Source organism: Vigna umbellata, chromosome 2 (genome assembly GCF_029865625.1).
Source record: "Vigna umbellata cultivar VRB3 chromosome 2, Vumbellata_1.0, whole genome shotgun sequence".
NCBI classification, from domain to species: Eukaryota; Viridiplantae; Streptophyta; class Magnoliopsida; order Fabales; family Fabaceae; genus Vigna; species Vigna umbellata.
The window spans coordinates 28,567,064-28,582,098 of NC_142166.1; the positions used below are offsets into that span (position 1 = coordinate 28,567,064).

The 15,035-nt window shown below is 37.1% G+C and overlaps 1 protein-coding gene across 1 annotated transcript; it reads right to left on the bottom strand.

Moving 5' to 3' along the window:
* Positions 1 to 5,943: 5,943 nt before the first annotated feature.
* On the bottom strand, positions 5,944 to 8,481 carry LOC148203726 (putative receptor-like protein kinase At3g47110). Its single transcript, XM_088107732.1, has 2 exons — positions 8,394 to 8,481; positions 5,944 to 6,239 (listed from the first exon to the last, which is right to left on the bottom strand). Exons 1-2 carry the CDS (start codon positions 8,479 to 8,481, stop codon positions 5,944 to 5,946), a joined length of 384 nt encoding a protein of 127 aa, XP_087963858.1.
* Positions 8,482 to 15,035: the final 6,554 nt, after the last annotated feature.

Below are 15,035 nucleotides of genomic sequence, written 5' to 3' on the forward strand. Positions count from 1 at the left end.
ACCAATGCAAAGAAGATTGGTGATTATCCAGCTGAGAATTATTTAGGCTATGTTAGAGGCCATACTATCAGGTATGATCCTGACTCCATAAATAACTTTCTGGATACTGTGTGGGCTGGTGAGCAATGCCAGTTTGCTCTTAGCATGGAGGAAGGTGCTGATTATGAGGATGTGGAGAGAGTATTGTGTATACCTGGAGGACACTTCCAAAGGAATAGATCTGGCTCAGTGGTTAACATTAGGAGGACAGATTTGACTCCTCTTGCAAAGTATTGGATGGCGTTTTCTCATGCCAACATTCAGCCATGTTCACATGTGTCAGATATTACTCTCAGCAGGGCACTATTCATCTACTGTGTTATCAGAAACTTGAATGTTAATATTGGGCAGGTGATAGCTGATGAGATTAGTGTGTGTGCTAACACCTCAAACAACAAAGCACCACTGGGACATCCTTCTTTGATCACTCACCTTTGCAAGCTAGCTGGGGTGGATACTTCTGTTCCACCATTTGAGAGGCCAAGAAAAGCTATAGATGAGGCCTATTACAGACAGTACTGTGGAGGTGAGGAGGCAGCCCAGCCAGTTTCACCACGCCAGGCTCGTAGAGAGAGAAGGCCAGCACAGAGTAGGACTTCTGCTGATACTCATGAGGCAGAACCATTCCAGATGAGGGACATGTATATGTCTCTTATAGGTGCTCAGTTGCAGTCCATCCACAGAGGGCAGGTGGCCACGGCTGAGATGATAGTGGGGATGTATGATACCCCTCCAGCACACAGGTGGACTATGGATGAATTCCATAATGTGGTAGCTTGGCCAGAAGAACCATGGCATGGAGGAGCTGAAGCAGCTGAAGCTTCAGCCCGAGACATGGATGAAGATGAAGCTGAGGAGGAGGATGCATTTGATGAAGATGATGATGAAGAGGAAGAGGAAGATACAGAGAGCTCGGACTGATGAGGAGCTGAGATAGCATTTACTGATGAATGCTATCATATGATTATGCTTTTGTGGTTTAAGTTTTCTGAACTTATTTGTTTTTGTTTTTAGATTAGGGTTTGATGTACTCTATTGAACACCTGGTTTCTTATGATGGTTTGCTATTAACTGTGATTGTTTGATAAGTAATGCTTGATGATGCTTATTGATTGATTGATGTTGAGATGATGTGCACATTAAAATGCTTATACAGGTGATTCACAAGCTTTGTGAACAAATGCATAATATCATGATTGTGATTGTGAAATTAAGCAGGATGTGTATGTCAAATGTGAATGAGCTTATATGTGAGGTTTTGAGCTCCAGAGTTGTTATTATTGAATGCTATTACTTTGAAAGCATGAATGACTTTGCCCAGGTTTTCTATGATTGAATCAATTGCTTGTTTTGCATCATATGATCAAAGGCCGTGTTTTTGAAACCCTTTTTATTGGCCAAATTCATAAAGTTAGCCTTCTAAAAGAGAACACGTTGTGTTCTATCCTTTGAACCCTTAGCCTTAAATATACACTGAACACCCTTGATTGAAAATCTTTACCTTGAGTTAAGTAGAAGATCTTGTGTGGTATTGTTAAATGTTCAAGTTTGGGGTTATTGGGGAAACATGAAAAAGGAAAAAGCATTGAGCTAACAGCTAAAAAGTAAGAATATGCAAAGAAAAGAAAAGAAAAAGAAGCAAAGCTCAATGCAAATGCAAAAGCAAAGGCAAAAGAAAGTTGGGAATGAATAAGAAGATTGTGTTGTTATGATTCTCTTAACTCAAGGATTTTGTGATCCAGAAAAACCAATTTTCTTGTTAGCCCAGCCACATTATAAGCCATTGAAAAGTCCTTGTGATGATGCATGCTTGTGAATGTATTTGATTGTGGTTAAATGAAAGGCAAAGTTGATTCATGTGACATTGTGATAGTGGAGTGAATGAGTGAAACACTTTACCTCTTATACACTTGTGTGTTGAGTGAAACACTTTACCTAGTGAGGAAATATTCCATAAGCACATGAACATCCATGCTTAATTGATTGATCATTCATGAAAAATAGCATTTGTTGGAATTTAAATGACTTTGTGAACACTAAAGCATGTGCACATCTTGAATTAACTCTTGGTCATAAGTTTGAGTGAAGTTATTACTTATCTTGAAAAGAGGATTTTGAATGAGTGAACCATCATATGAATTGGTTGGAGATGGAGTTACATTTTGTTTGCTTGAGGACAAGCAAAGTTCTAAGTTTGGGGTTGTGATAACAATTGAAAAACTGTTATTTTCATGCTTAAAAGTGATACTAAAAGCAACCTTTAGACTTAGAAACTAGCTTGAAATCATGCATTTTGTTTATATTTTCAGAAATAAGAGAGCTGGACAGGTTTATGCTTGATTTAAGTGTTTTTGTGCAGGTTTTGAGGTGAATTTGGTGAAAGAAGTGAAGAATAAGAGAGAGGACATTAGAAAAGACAAGAAAGAGTGCAAAAAGGAGAAGTCGAAGGCACCGCTCAGCGGCAAACTACCGCTGAGCGGCACTCAAGAGGTGACGTTGGAACCGCTGAGGGGCAAAATGGCCGCTGAGGGGAAGAAAGAAGACGCGCAATCACCGCTGAGCGGTAAATACCGCTGAGCGGCACTTTTTGGGCTTGGGCTTTTGTAATCTTTTGTAACTCTAGATTAGTATATAAGGGCTTGCACGTCCTTTAGTTAGGGATCTTTGGCAGATACGAGGCAAACACTCTCTCTTTCACCCCTTTGAAGGAGGATCTTGGATGCTCAGGCTACCTCTTCACCTTTATTGGGTTTATTCTTTCATACTTTCATTGTTATTCATCTAGGTTCACCATGAATATGGTGAACTAAACCTTGTATGTTTGTTGGGGAATCAATGTAATCTCTTGAAGCTCTCATATATGGATTTGTTGAATACATCTTTGAATTAAGACATATGCTTTCTTTTCATCATTAGTTAGGGTTTTTCCTCTTTGCTCAATGCTTGCATTGTTTAACTCATTCTAATGCATGATTATTGGTTTTGTTGATACGGACACGTACGGGGAAATCTAGATCCGGGGAATTTCTCCCAATATTTTACTGACAACATTATATTGGTTGCCTTAAGCTCCTGCACTCATGAACTAATCATTAGGAATGCTAGGAATTGTATGAACTATTTGATTAGGGAGAAGCCATCTAGAATGGTACATTAGAGAGTGGCATTAACAATGATGATTTGAAAGAGGAATTCCTAAAATATATGAGAGTGGATGAGATGAAATTGACCCCCAACAACATATTCATTCATTTAATCCATTGAAAGTGTTTATCTTATGTCTTTGCCATTGATCAATTCATGCATACATGTTTATTTTCGTCTTGCACATTAAAATTTCAATTATTGTTTTCTTAAGTCTTAGCTAATCAAGAAATCACATAACTAAACTATGCCGTGAGTCCTTTGGGAAGAACGATACTTGGTCTTACCAAGTTTTATTACTTGAACGATTCGGTCATACTTGCCGATTGTGAAACAAGTTTGTGACATCATATTTTGGTGCTTACAAATTTGTCCATCACTATTCGAGACACTGATGACAAATTTATGAACACCGAAAAACGATGCCAAAAACATTTTTAACCCTCGGCAAGTGTGACCGAATCGTATCAAGTAATAAACTCGGTAAGACGAAGTATCGTTCTCCCAAAGGACTCACGCCCTAGTTAGTTATATGATTTCTTGATTATTTAAGACTTGTGAACAAATTGGTATGAGTTTCAAATGCAAAAGACAAAAGTAAACATGTATGCATGTGATGATCAATGGGAAAGAACAACACAAACACTGAATGAATTATATGGATGAGTATGTTGTTGGGGTAATCAATTTCATCTTATCTACTCTCATATATTTTAGGAATTCATCATTCTTTTCATCAATGCTAATGCCACTCTCTAAATTACCTTGCGAAGAAAGCTTATCCTTAATTACGAGTTCATACAATTCCTAGCATCCCTAATAATTAATTCTAAAGCACAGAAGCTTAAAGGCAATCATCCCTCATATCCCTAGTCTAGGGAATATGCTATTGGGAGAATTTCCCCGGATCTAGATTTCCCCGTATGTTCCCATATCGACAGAATCAATAATCATGACATCGAATGAGTTAAACAATGCATGCTTTGAGCACAAAAGAAAAAACCTAACCAATGATGAAAGAAAGCATGTATCATAAATATGATGTTTAAACACACAATTCCATATATGAAAGCTTCAAAAGATTACATTGATTCCCCAACAACAATGCAAAGTTTAGTTCACCATATTCATGGTGAAAGTAGATCAAATACAATGAAATAGTGAAAGATAGAACCCTAGAAAGTTGAGTGGGTAGCCTTAGCATCCAAGATCTTCCTCCAAGGGGTGGAAAAGTGAGTGTTTACTTCATACTCTGCCAAAGATACAAACCCTAGGAAGTCCTAAAGCTTATATACTATTCGAAATATTACAGAAAAGTGGGCCTAAGCCCAAAATAGTGCCACTCAGCGGTAAACTATCGCTCAGCGGTAAGTGCGTGTGTTGATTCTTCCCCTCAGCGGCATTTTCACCCCTCAGCGGAGCCAACGGGAGTTCATGAGTGCCGCTCAGCGGTAAACTGGCGCTGAGCGGTACTTGCGTCTTCTCTTCTTTTCCACTTTTTGAGTTCTTTTCTGATTCCATCTCTATCCTTCTTCACTTCTTTCATCAAATTCACCTTAAAACCTGCATAAAACACTGACATCAAACATAAACCTGTCCAACTCTCTTATTTCCAAAAATATGAACAAAAGCATGATTCCAAGCTAGTTTCTGAGTGTTAAAGGTTGCTTTTAGTATCAATTTTAAGCATGAAAATAACAGTTTTTCAACTGTTATCAGACACTTCACTCACGAGGTAACATTCCTTCGTTCCCCACCTGAAACCCTACAGATATGATATACATGTGGTTGAAATGTGGTGTGGTGTGTGATTCTGTATTGTTGTGATTATTGAATTGATTAATTTGTAATTGTATAATGAGAAACATGAGATTCTATTCCATTTTTCTTCCTTCATTTGATTTGCCTGATCTTGTTTCTAATTTCTAGTTCTAAATAGGAATCTAGGTTAGTTATTGTGTTCTCATTCAAACAATCAAACATGAGACAACCATAAGCATAAAGAGTTTATTTATGAATGTACATATACCTTGAGGTGCTGCTGAACTGATAAAGCTTGCCACGGTTGGAAAAAATGATGAGGGCAACCTCAGCATCACAAAGGACTGAGAGCTCATATAGACCTTGTTGAGCAATCCATTTCTTCTCTTGGAAAATATGACTTGCTTGTTGATTTTGTTCTTTATCCTCTTCAGTTCAACCCTCCCTCTTCCCATCTCTATTTTCTCTGTCTATCTCTCTTAAAAACACACACTCTTTCTTGCTCTGGAAACTCTCTTTCCTGTATTGGTTAATAGAAGATTGTGCTTTCTTAAATTGACTCTTTGCTTAGGGTACCAAAAGGGATAAAACAATAGTGCAATAGTGGAAATAAAAGAGGAAACCTGAAAAAGGTTCCCTTATGCTTTTTTTTCATCTCCCTGCTTATACCCTCCATATATGTTTAATCAGCTTACTAACTTACCACAATTCCACACCTCAACTTTTTGTGTAAATGCTACACACATTTACTACTTCATTCAACTTTGTTTATGGTTGAATAAGAAATGTATATTGAGTTAGTAGGTTATCTTCACTAGCAAAATACCCTTTCATCTAAATGTTTGTTAAGTTGTATTCTAATGAACTTAAAGATACCCATAAAGTGTTTAAGTTTGTCAATTTACTGTATTATTAATTTTGATGAGGAAAGATTCTTGAAAGAATTATTGGAAATGAAGACAGAGAAATAAATTGTATGACTTCTTTTGACATAAAAGTTTACTCACCAACAAGAAAGTGCTCACTGATTCGGTTAAGCTCCCTAGTGACATCAGCAATATTCATTCTATCTTTTGGTGATTTCATAGAACAAGAAATCACAATCCTGAAAAGTGAAACTAAGCACATCTCAACATTTGGATCAAGATTCCAATTGTTTCCTGTCAATGGTGCTGCTTCCTCTGTTGGAACAAGTAGTGGATCCAAAATTTGCAAAAGATTATTAGGAAATGAAAATGTGACAAAGTTATGAAGATTTTGACCATCTTCAAACATTTCATCTGTGGGACTTTTTCCTATAAGCATTTACAGCACAAGAATCCCAAAGCTGAATATGTCACCATAAGTTGATACTTCAAAGCTCACTCTATACTCTAATAAAACATATACCAATGATGGACAAATTTATGATCACCAAAATATGATGTCACAAACTTGTTTTACAATCAGCAAGTATGACCGAATCGTTCAAGTAATAAACTTGGTAAGACCAAGTATCGTTCTCCCAAAGGACTCACGGCCTAGTTTAGTTGTGTGGTTTGTTGATTAGCTAAGACTTAAGAACGAAATAATTGGAGTTTAATATGCAAAACAAAAAATAAACATGTATGCATGAGTTTTGATCAATGGCAAAAGCAAAAGACAAGCACTTTCAATGAAATATATGGATGAATATGTTGTTGGGGGTCAATTTCATCTTATCCACTCTCATATATTTTAGGAATTCAACATTCAAATCATCATTGTTAATGTCACTCTCTAAATTACCTTATCAAGAAGGCCTATCCCTAATTATGAGTTCATACGATTCCTAGCATTCCTAATAATTAGTTCTTTTAGCACAGGAGCTTAACGACAACCAATATAATATTGGGAGAGATTCCCCGGATCTAGACTTCCCCGTACGTTCCCGTATCGACAAAATCAATAATCATGCATTGAATGAGTTAAACAAAGCAAGCATTAAGCAAAGAGGAAAAACCCTAACTAATGATGAAAGAAAGCATAAATCTTAAATTAAGATGCAAGCACAAATTCCATATATGAGAGCTTCAAAAGATTACATTGATTCCCCAACAAACATACAAGGTTTAGTTCACCATATTCATGGTGAACCTAGATGAACAATAATGAAAGAATGAAGGATAAAACCCTATAAAGGTGAAGAGGTAGCCTGAGCATCCAAGATCCTCCTTCAAAGGGGTGGAAGAGAGAGTGTTTGCTTTGTTTCTGCCAAAGATACCAACCCTAAGACATCTAGGTCTTTAAATAGGACATAAAAATAATAAAAAACGGGTCCAGGCCCAAACAGATCATAAAGTCGGATAAAACTGGCCCAAAACTCGTCTGGTTGACCTTTTTCGTATTCTGGTTGACTGGTTGACTTTTCTGGTTTCTGGTTGACTTTTCTGATTCCATCTCTCTCCTTCTTCACTTCTTTCACTAAATTCACCTTAAAACCTGCACAAAAACACTGAAATCAAGCATAAACTTGTCCAGCTCTCTTATTTCTGAAAATATGGATAAAAGCATGATTTCAAGCTAGTTTCTAAGTGTAAAGGTTGCTTTTTGTGTCAATTTTAAGCATGAAAACAGTTTTTCAACTGTTATCAACCAACAACTGTCAATACAAAAATCTGATAAGTAACAAAAGTTGATACCAAAAGGTAGAAAATTTTGAGAACCACTAATGATTCAAAGGCTAAGAACATACCTAGAGGAATATAGCCAAAAGTTCCCTTTATTCCAATTGTACTTGTTTGTTTAGAAGTGGTATCAATGTTGGCACATATAGCCAAGAGTTCCCTTTATTGCCATTAGAGTTTTCCTCATCCTTTATGAACCAAAGCACAAGCGATATCCAAATTTTGTTCTGTAATTTGATCTTTCTATTATTTCTGTGATTCTAAAGGTGTGTTTGTGTTGACATGTATAAATAATTATATATTTGTAATATGTATCTTATTTTTTATGCATTTGATATCATATTTGTCGATGGTCATTAGTTGTTGTAGAACAAATGTTTTGTGCATTGTTTTTGGAGGACATAAATATAGATGTTTCTGTTGTTAATAAGTTGGAACTTTTAGCATGATGAACTAAGACCACAGAAAAAGGAGACTATGGATGATTACCGCTCCCTATATGATGTTTATTTTGATTATTATACTTATGTGTCTCACCAGTATTGTCATAGTTGTTACAATTCTGCTGATAAGGTCTTTCTTTTCTTTTCTCTTTAATAATAGTTATAGGATTTTGCTAGCAGTTAACGTTGTCTTAACCCCCTATATATGATATTACTTCCATTGTTACTGCCCATCTTGGAACCTCTAATGGTACTAGTTCCTTCCTTTCATTTTGTATTAAGGTTACTCCTCGTCCTATGTCCACTTTTGGTTCCTATGAACACTTCTGTGCCCAAAATAACCCCATAACCTCCCTGATACCTTCCAACTGATTGGCTGCTCTAGCTGGCTGCCCCCTATTGATGCCAGAATCTTTGGTGACCTCCTTAACGTCCCTGGCAATCTCCATTTCAACAAATCTTTGGGGTTGTGGGCCTAATCTGGCTCCTTATATCTCCCTGTAGTCTAACAAAGAAATAGCCCAATAGGTGTTCCTCTATCAACTCAGATGCTTGTTTATTAATCTTTTAAAATCCTAAATATATTCCTCCACATTCCCTTTCTGCCTTAATGATGCCAGTTTCTCAACGTACATCTATGTTTCCCCCAAATCTTGTAATTAAAGATCTAGTTAGTTCTTCCCAAGATTCTAGGCAAGGAACCACTCAGATTGTTGTAGGAGAGGTATTTTCTTATGCTATCTACTTTTATAATTTTAAACTTGATTCGTAGGCTTTTGGCTTGCAATCAAAGTCTTTAACCATAAAAAATTAGGCTCAAAGTGTTTTTTGGTCCATTTTTGCCACAAAAATGACTCACAATTTGGTGGTTTAAGACACAAAATGTCACAACAGTGGCTATAGCTCAAAACTAATCACTCCAGCAATTTGATTTAGTGTTTTTAAACCAGTTCAAACTTTCAATTGGCTCAAATCCAAACTGTTACTCAGAAATCAAGAAATCAATTGTAGAGTTGACCTAGAGGGTGGAAAAATTAGAGACTAAGGAGTCAAATAAATTACCTGCACAAACAGTGATCAACCCGCAAAATGTAAGTGTTATTACTTTGAGAACGAGTAAGCAGGTAGAAGGCCCTGAAGGAACCCAAGAGGATGAAGATAAGGAGAAAGAAGGAGCGCAAATTGATGAGAATGGAGGATCACGTGAACCATCACCTGAGACTACCATTGATAAATCAAAGTTAGTATCCTCTAACTCTTCTTCTAAAAATTCTTGTTCATCTTATTCTCCACCTCCTCCATATCCAAATTGGTTGAAGCCGAGAAACAAAAAAATGGAGGAATTAGACCAAGAGATTTTAAATATTTTCAAGAAGGTGGAGATTGATATTCCTTTGTCAGATGTTGTTAAGCAAATTCCTAAATACGCCAAGTTTTTTAAAGAAATTTGCACAAATAGAAGGCGTTTTAGGGATAATGAGGTTGTGAATTTGGGAAGAAATGTGTCAAGCTTGATTAAGAAGCATATTGAAATACCACGAAAATGTAAGGATCCAGGTATGTTTTCTGTTCCATGTGTTATTGGAAATTCAAAGTTTGACAATGCCATGCTAGATTTAGGGGCTTCAATAAATGTAATGCCTTTATTAGTGTTTACTTCTCTATCTTTGGGATCTCTTAAGACTATTGATGTGGTCATTCAACTGGCCAACCGTAGCACAATTAACCCTGCAGGTGTGCTTGAGGACGTCCTTGTCTAAGTAGACAAGTTAATGTTTCCTGCAGATTTCTATATCTTGGACATGAAGGATGATGAAGCAATCAATCCAACAACTATTATCTTGGGAAGACCTTTCATGACGACAGCACAAACCAAGATAGATGTTCATTCAAGATTATTGACAATGGAGATAGGAGACGAGAAGGTGCGATTCAACGTGTTGGAAGCTGGTAAGCACCAGATTAAAGATCATTCTTTGTTTTGTATTGATTTATCAAGTGATGTTGTAAACAATTTTTCTTTTCCAAATATGTCATCCCTAATTTTGGATGAAAAAGGAAACTGTAAAGCAGGTGATATTGAGGACGCGGTATTAATAGATGATACCTCAGTGGCGTCCGAGTGTGATGTTGAGGTGGCTGAGATTACCTTAGGCAGTAAAATTTTGCCATCTATGGTGCATCCATCCATTTTGGAGTTGAAACCTTTACCATCCCATTTGAAATATGCTTATCTTGAGAGGGATGGGAAACTCTCTGTTATTATATCTGCATTGCTTACTGATGAGCAGGAAAAACAGTTATTACAGGTTATCAGAGACCACAAGAAAGCAATAGGCTGGACTTTAGCAGATATTCCTGGTATTAGCCCTTCTTTTTGCATGCATAGAATACATTTGGAGGAGGATGCTAAACCAGTGAGACAACCTAAAGGAAGACTAAATCCTCAACTGATGGGGGCTGTAAAGAAAAAGGACATCAAGTTGCTACAAACAGGTCTTATATATTCAAATTCTGACAGCACTTGGGTGGACCCTATACATGTGGTTCCCGAGAAATATGGAATCACAATGGTCAAGAACGAGAAGGACAAGTTGACTCCTATTCAAGACAGAGGTGGGTCACATAATGTAGTAGTTGACCATCTTATTAGGATTGAAAAAGGAAAAGATAACATTCATATCCAGGATGACTTTTCCAATGAAGTCCTACTAGCATTCCTTCCACCATGAAGGAGGTAAGTTCCCTCATACTTTTTCTTTGCATTTTATATATAAGGCATACATTGAGGACAATGCATAGTTTAAGTGTGGGGCTGTAGGGAAACAATTAATTTTGTTCCCTATTTTGTTTTTCTATTTTGTTTGTTTTTAATAAATATTTGCATTGGATTTGAAAGTTTGAATCGGTAACTGGAATGATCATGAATTCAAGAGAAAAAAAATGAGTCATGTTGATATGAGTAAATTGCTTTTATGATTTGCTAATTGAGTTGACTTGAGAATTTCCTGATTAAATCTTTTGTGAAAGAAATTTGAATCATGTGAGTTTTGAACTTAATGTTAACGATGGACCACCATGTGCCATACCTATTTTTCTTATGTGAATGTCCCATGTTTCATTGATATTGTAATAGTTAGTTTGATTATGTGTTGTGCAACTAATGAGAATATGCATGATTTGATACGATTGAGGCATTTCTTGTTTTAGCTACTTGGCCAAATAAACTTGTCCTAACATTAATCCATTAGAACCCCTTTTGAGCCTTAAGCCTATTTTGCTTGTTTTCAGTCATTGTCAAATGAGAAAAGAAGAAAAATCATATGTTCCTTACCTTAAGAAAGAAGAAGGAGTAATGGATTCTGTTAGAAGTAAAGTGATGAATAAGTGTGTGAGTCAGTACCTCACCCACAAAATAATAAAAAGAGCAAAAAGGAAGATAAAAAGTTGGAGTTTTTAAAAGAAAAAAAAAGAGCTAAAAAAAAAGAAAAATAATCTTCCTTAAAAGAGCAAGAAATAGAGTTGTTTTTGAAATCAAATGTCATTACTCTTTCTACATCAATTTCAAAAGCTCAGAAATTCCATAAAAATTCCCTACCTTTGCCTTGGCCTCAATAAAACCTTAAAAAGCCCTCATGATCAATAATTGCATGTTTACTGAAGTGTGTGAATGTAAGAGTCTTGCTAAATATCAAGGGTGTCTACTTACATGGGTATTTTGAGTGTAAACACAAGCCAAAAACACTTGAGAGAGTTGAGGAGAAATAGATACATGTTGACTTGAGTGTTGTCTTTCATATTTGATTTTCTTGGGAATTCAAAAAGGTTAACTCATGTGTGAAGAATAAAGTGATTCTATTTACATGTCCATGACAAAGTAATGCCTAAATGATTGATCTATGTCTGGTGATGCTCATTCTTTTGATCCAAATGCAAATATGAAATAAAATGATTCAAAACAAGGTCTTAGAATTAATCAATTTTGCCCAGGAGTGCAAAAGGATAAGTGTGAGGGTGTGATGAGTGCATATTTATGCCCACATTTATGCTTTAAAATTCAAATTTTTGATAGAATAATTGTGCTTAAATGATTGATTTTAAGTGAATTTGTGATGATTGAAATTGTTGGGTTTAAGAATTAAAGAGACGTAAAAAGTGAGTTTTAGCGCATAAAATATTCTTGGATGTTCTTACGTTTATTTGTGCAACTGAAATTATAAGTTCTATTGGTCCAAATGGCAATTCAAGGCCCAAAATCAGATTTTATTTGGAAAATAATGTACAGATGGGCCAAACAGGCAACTTTTACCCTTGTACCTCCCAATTTCCCTACATACATCCCTCTTCTCTTTAATAAGCCCAATACTAAGCTAAACAGTAACCTTATTCTAAATACACCTCCTAAATTTCCCTCGCCATACCCCTCCTAAGCTAGACTCCACCAGATCATGCCACGTGTCCAAATCCTCCCCACACAGATCTAGCCAACCATGTGCCGCCACATCAGCCCTAACCCATGAGCATCATCTTCCACCTTCTCCACAGAAACCCTAGCTGCCAATGCCGTAAGTCACCGTTCCGTTCCGCCGCCGCTCCTGCCAATGCAACAAGTCGCCGCCACGGCCAGATCATCTCCTTCCTTTCTCGTTGGCGCATCAACGGACCACCACGGTGCCTCAACCAAGACGCCGCGACACTCCTCCTCCTTCATCGCGAGTTCCACTCCGCCACCAGCCTTCATCGTGCCATTAACGGCAAGTTCTTCATCCACCATCGCTGGAGCACTACAGTCCTCCTCCTCTGAAATCATCACCACCATGTTCGCAACCACGCCGCAAGCAGAGCCACCATAGGTCGAAGCCTCCACGGATCATACCATCACCGGATCTATAACCGCGAAGCCACCGCGCACTGCTTCTCCAAAATCGCACCTCGACACTTCAGGCCGCAGCCACTACCGTCCTTCCGCTGTTAACCTTCAAGCCACCACAACGTTTCAACGCACACCACATCATCGCACAACCCTTCTTCTCCATCAAGCCGTCAACACCAAAGCACGACATCCATGGCCGTCGCGACACCACGCTTCTCGCGACCCCTTTTTTCGCGCCTCTGTAAAGTCGCGTCTCAAGCACCTGCACTCAGAAAAATCACACAACAAAACCCAAAACAAAGAAATCACCACTGCAACCACCGTGGCAACTCCACAATCTAGAGCCTCTCCTCTTTTCCCCACGGCACGCAGACGGCAAAAGGGGGAAGCCCTTTCCCCAAATCTAAAACCCTAATTGGGGAAGGAAGAGAGCAGCCACGTGGCGAGCTTCCATTGGTGCGTCCTCCTCAGGTCAAAGCTGGTCAATAAGCTTCCTCTAGTCAAGGTGTGGTCAACTGAGGGGCTTTCTTGCAATTTCAGAAACTCAGAAGGGGCTAAAGTGCAGATAGAAGAAATTTTAGGGCATTTGTGCAATTTTGAAAATTCAGAAAAGTTAAAAGATAAATTCAGTTGTTGAATTAATTTAATTTGGGAATATCAACCGAAAATATCTTCCAAATAATGTTATAATTATTTAAATCTTTTAGTTATTTGGAAGATATAAGATAAAAGATTTTATCAACTGAATACTCAGAGTCCAAGCCCGATCAAGCCTATTTAAAGAGACCCAGGGACTTCACTTCATTCATTCTCTGATATTCCTCTCACTTTTCTTTCATCTTGTATTCAACTCCATTCATGGAGAGCTAAGCATCTAGGGCTATTCTGCTGTAATTCCATGACGAATTTTGAGGTTACGTTCAGTTAATGCAATTGTTTACTTTGATTATTGATTTAGGTTGTTCTCTCTATGTCTTTCATCTCTCTATCTTGTTAATAGTAAAGATTTTTGCATCATAGTGTGTTTGAATCTACATGCATATTGATTATATGAGTTCTAGGGTTTCTAGGTTTAATTGAGAATCTACTTTGATTTAATTTAGGAACTTTCATATGATTAAATGGTTTTTACTATCAATTGAGAATGTACTTTGGTTGGTAGTAATAATTTCAACTATAATCAATTGAGAATTTACTTTGATTGATTATCTTTTAACTTGGTTAGGAGATTTAAGAATAGACATGATTAAACACAATAGAATTGATTGAGAATGTACTTTGATTGAATTTATTGTGAATAATCTAGAAAGGTTTTGCATTTGATTGAGAATTTACTTGGTTAAATGCATGATCGCGCTCAAATTAATTGGGAATGTACTTTAATTAATTTGAAACTTAAACAATAATCAATTGAACAATTATCCGTGAATAACCGATGATGAATCTATCTTGGAAAAGCAATGGAATTAGTCTATTTAATCATAATTGTTTTGAAGTTTATTATTTGTTCTTTAAACATTCTCCAAACATCATTTTTATTCATAAGCATTGCATAGCATTCGTAAGAGTTCGATATTCAAAAGCAATTCCGTGTTCGTTTGGAGATGACTCAGGGTTACTTTAGCCCTATCTACCTTCTTGAATACTACTTGGCAATATTGAAGTTGCTTTGAAAAGTAGTATTAATTTGATAGCTTCAACGACAACCTATCAGTGACGAAGAGGACGAAGTGGACGAAGTGGAGGAACTGGACGAAGTGGACGAAGAAGAAGAAGTGGAAGAAATGAAAGTAGTGGAAGAAGAAGAAGAAGAAGAAGTGGACAAAGAAGTGGAAGAAGTGGACAAAGTTGACGAAGTGGACGAAGTTGATGAAGTGGACGAAGGAGACGAAGTGGACGAAGTTGATGAAGTTGATGAAGTGGACCAAGTGGAAAGGAAAAAGAATAAGAAGAAGGTGAAGAAGAGGAAGAGGAAGAGCAAGAAGAAGAAGAAGAAGAAGAAGAAGAAGAAGAAGAACAAGAAGAAGAAGAAGAAGAAGTGCACGAAGTGGGTGAAGTGGACGAAGGTGACGAATATGGAGAATTGGACGAAGTTGGCGAAGTGGACGAAGTGCACGAAGGGGACGAATT